We start from the raw sequence: 3654 nt of genomic DNA on the forward strand, positions 1-3654 counted from the left end.
GCATTTTAGAATCACAGCCCCTTTGAAATTCATTTTAGGTACAGGTATATGCAAAAAACAACTGATGTCTAACGGAAAGCTGGGGGAGAAGAGGGGGATTCGATGGGAGGGGGGATAAGAGGGTAGGCTAGGTGAGGTGGGTGGTCAAGGTGCTAATGAATACAAGAAGATCAGAGGGAAAGTCCGCTGTCATGGCCACTGCCACCTGACCTGACGTCACTTAACCTCACGATACCTCTAGCTATGTGACCGCGTGGTGTCTCCCCACACCCACACCGTACCCTTCATGGCTTCACCCACACAACTCTTTTATTATGGTTAATAATTAGTTAATTAATTAAGAAAAATATTATTAGTTTGCCAGTCATTAAAACTGTTTGTTTGTTTGTTTGGGGCATGTAACGAGTAACATTTTTGTTTTTGTTTTCAATTGTATTGGAGTAAGAGTATTAGAAAACCATACTTACGTAAAAGTAATAAAAATGGTACTTTTTAAAAAGTACATACCCGAAACTGTTACTTGCGTACAGTACTCAAGTAAATTTATTTCGTTACTTTATAATTCTGATGAAATGTAACGTCAGTAAGCTTCACGTGATACGTATGATACTAAGATAAATTCACATTTAAGTCAGGTTAATTTAAAGTGAAAACTAATCCTTTGGCCACTAATCACTCCGTGAGTTATAAATTAATGTATAATAAAATAGCACTATAATTAATGTCAGTTGTATAATTTTGTATGATGTGCTCCATTTTAATCATGTTTCGGGTGTAAGTATGGATTTTGTTTATAAAACTATAAAACTCGGACAGCCAAATTATTTTCAAGTGGCATTATGTTGTTCGAAAATTACTGCATTTTATAGTACTGTTGAGGTTAGGTAAGAGTAAGCATCAGCGCCTCTCTGGAGACAGGTTCACGCGGTTAGGTCAGGTGTACAGGTATATATGAGCGTGGTGAGAAGGAGAGCGCATCATTTCAACCAACGACACCATTCATTTTACAGCTCCAGTGTTCTGCCAGTGTTTCTTCTGAAAATTTTTAACCCTTAAAGCTGGAACACTTTAATCTTCAGAACTGAGACATATTCACTCACAAAAATAAGATCTGTGTACGTGACTGCGTTTTTAGTGAACTTTTGAGTGCATTATGTGGGGAATGTTTCGGCTGGTGGTGTTGATGTCGTTGTCTGCTCCTACCTCCGCTTTTTTCATCTCCTGGTTCACAACAATCTTTTCCGCGCCTCCCTCACGACCTACTGTTAAATTCCCGGTCTCCTGCGGTCTCCGAGCAACATCCAGGATCGTCGGAGGTAGGACGTCGACGCCCCATTCCTGGCCCTGGGTTGTAAGTCTTCGCACAGACAAACTGGAGCACTTTTGTGGGGGCGCCCTCGTCAGTTCCAGGCATGTCGTGACGGCCGCCCACTGTGTGCTTCCCTACATGTCCTGGTTTTCCGAGTATAGTCTGCAAGTGGTAGTTGGGGCCACGACTCTTGTAGACGGACGAGGCATTGGTGTTTCGTCCATCGACATCCACGACATGTACCAATACTACATGATAAATGACATTGACTTGGCCGTCGTGACTCTAAGTACTGACGTCTTTGATGTATATACGTCTCCTGTGTGTCTCCCAATGAATGAAAACCAAGCTGTGAATGGTTCGGCCACTGTGTTGGGCTGGGGTTTCCTTGCAGAAGACATTCCCTTGGGCGCTGCTTTTTTACAAGAAGTTGACATCGATATTCTGCCGCCTGACGCCTGTAAGGTGTACGGGAGGAAATTCACTGACAATATGCTGTGTGTCGGGGCTTACGGTCGCGACGCTTGCACGGGTGACTCAGGAGGACCTTTATTGCAGGAGGTGGACGGCGTTTGGACGCTCATAGGATTGGTGAGCTTCGGTCGAGGGTGTGGTAGACTTGGATACCCAGGTGTCTACACTAATGTGGCCATGTTCAAGGAATGGATCATATCGATAATCCAGAAGTAAACGTATGATATCTGTTCGTCACAGACACTCAAATCCTCGTACAGTCTATCAACGTTTCTGTAATCTGACTCAGTTACAAAATATAATAAAAATGTCAAAACTAAATCTGTACCATAAACAGTCGTCTTCTCTCGCCCAATTACAAAGAAAAACAAAAGTTGTGTTCCTTCCTCCTTAGGATGGGTGAGGTCAAGGACCTGTTATTATGACCTTGATAGCTAATGGACACCTGATGTAATATTTCTTTTGTTGGGAAGTTTCAAACAAATATTTGTGGAATGAATATGAATCGTGTTAATAATAAACCCAATATAAAAACTTTCTTGTCTTTTACCTTTACCTCCTGCCGCACCTATCATGTCACAGACTGGCGGCTCCTTCTAGGATGGCCCTATGTTTTCACCTCCTCTCTACCTGATAAGATATCTGGACACATAGGACAAATAAATTTTGGTTGTCCTATTCAATAACACACTTACCGAAGGGTCAAGGCGTTCCTGGCACTGCTCTGGCAGCAGCCAGGTCAACTGTTATGTTGGCCCATACCAACTCCCTCTCCTGAACTCTCCTCCCCACCGGAACAAGTTCTCGCCAGAAGTTAATATTTAATTTAGGAAAGGAATGGAACCAGTGTTGAAAAGTGGTGAACAGTGCTTAAGTCAGTGGAAAACAACTCAACAGTAACAGCCGAGTCGTACCCAAGCTAACCTTCACACAGTTTATTTAGCCAGAAAAAAACACAGATGCAGAGTGGATAATAATAACTAAATTAACATGGCTGAATCAGTTGAGAACCTGAGCTCTCTTTTAGGCACCTGATATATACTATACATTTATCTCATAGAAGTATTATGTAACATTTAGTATCATCTGGAATAGTACAATAGCATGGTGGTAATAAGAACATCTCATAATGCTACCACGGTTATCACTTCAATATTTATTTATTTACTTTTTTTTAGTTTATTTATATATACATAAATTACAGTGGAATTGAAAAACATAAGTATAATGGGGTAGGGGGAGCAGTACAACATGGATTGTACAGTAATAAGGTTGAACAAGAGGACAGAGCTGTCAGGATTATGTCTAGTTGGAAATTATGCCTGGGACCACACTCACTTAAGTGAGTGAGGTCCTGTGACACCAGACAACGTGGTGTCCCCAGGATGCGACGACACCACGTAGTGAATGAGTTGCTACAGCGGTGGACGGAAATAAAGTCACATGACTTGTACACACTGACAACACAATATATATATATATATATATATATATATATATATATATATATATATATATATATATATATATATATATATATATATATATATATGATGGCATTGCACATAGGTTAGGTTAAGTTAGGTTAGGTTAGGTTTTTTCCATTCCTTTTTATCTGTGACTTTTTTCTTGTGACTTTTTTTCCTGGATTCGCTGCAGCATCATATGAGGTTCCTCATAACAACATCTGTGAGGGAATTACTACAATTACTACACCATATCAGGTCCCTCACAACACCATCTGTGAGGGAATTACTACACCACGACAAGCCCCTCATAACACCATCTGTGAGGGAATTACTACACCAAGTGAGGCCCCTCATAACACCATCTGTGAGGGAATTACTGCACCACGTCAAGCCCCTCATAAC

At 41.0% G+C, this 3654-nt stretch overlaps 1 protein-coding gene across 1 annotated transcript; it reads left to right on the forward strand.

Annotated features, from left to right (window-relative positions):
• The first annotated feature begins 1153 nt into the window (after window positions 1-1153).
• Window positions 1154-2164, forward strand: LOC121872226 (putative inactive serine protease 43). Its single transcript, XM_042374893.1, has one exon. It carries the CDS (start codon window positions 1154-1156, stop codon window positions 1997-1999), a length of 846 nt encoding a protein of 281 aa, XP_042230827.1. The 3' UTR covers window positions 2000-2164.
• The last annotated feature ends 1490 nt before the right edge of the window (window positions 2165-3654 follow it).

Source organism: Homarus americanus, unplaced genomic scaffold (assembly GCF_018991925.1).
Source record: "Homarus americanus isolate GMGI-L3 unplaced genomic scaffold, GMGI_Hamer_2.0 scaffold5589, whole genome shotgun sequence".
NCBI lineage: Eukaryota > Metazoa > Arthropoda > Malacostraca > Decapoda > Nephropidae > Homarus > Homarus americanus.

Coding starts and splice junctions, on each gene's coding strand:
- LOC121872226 (XM_042374893.1), top strand. CDS start 1,154: ATGTGGGGAATGTTTCGGCTGGTGGTGTTGATGTCGTTGTCTGCTCCT.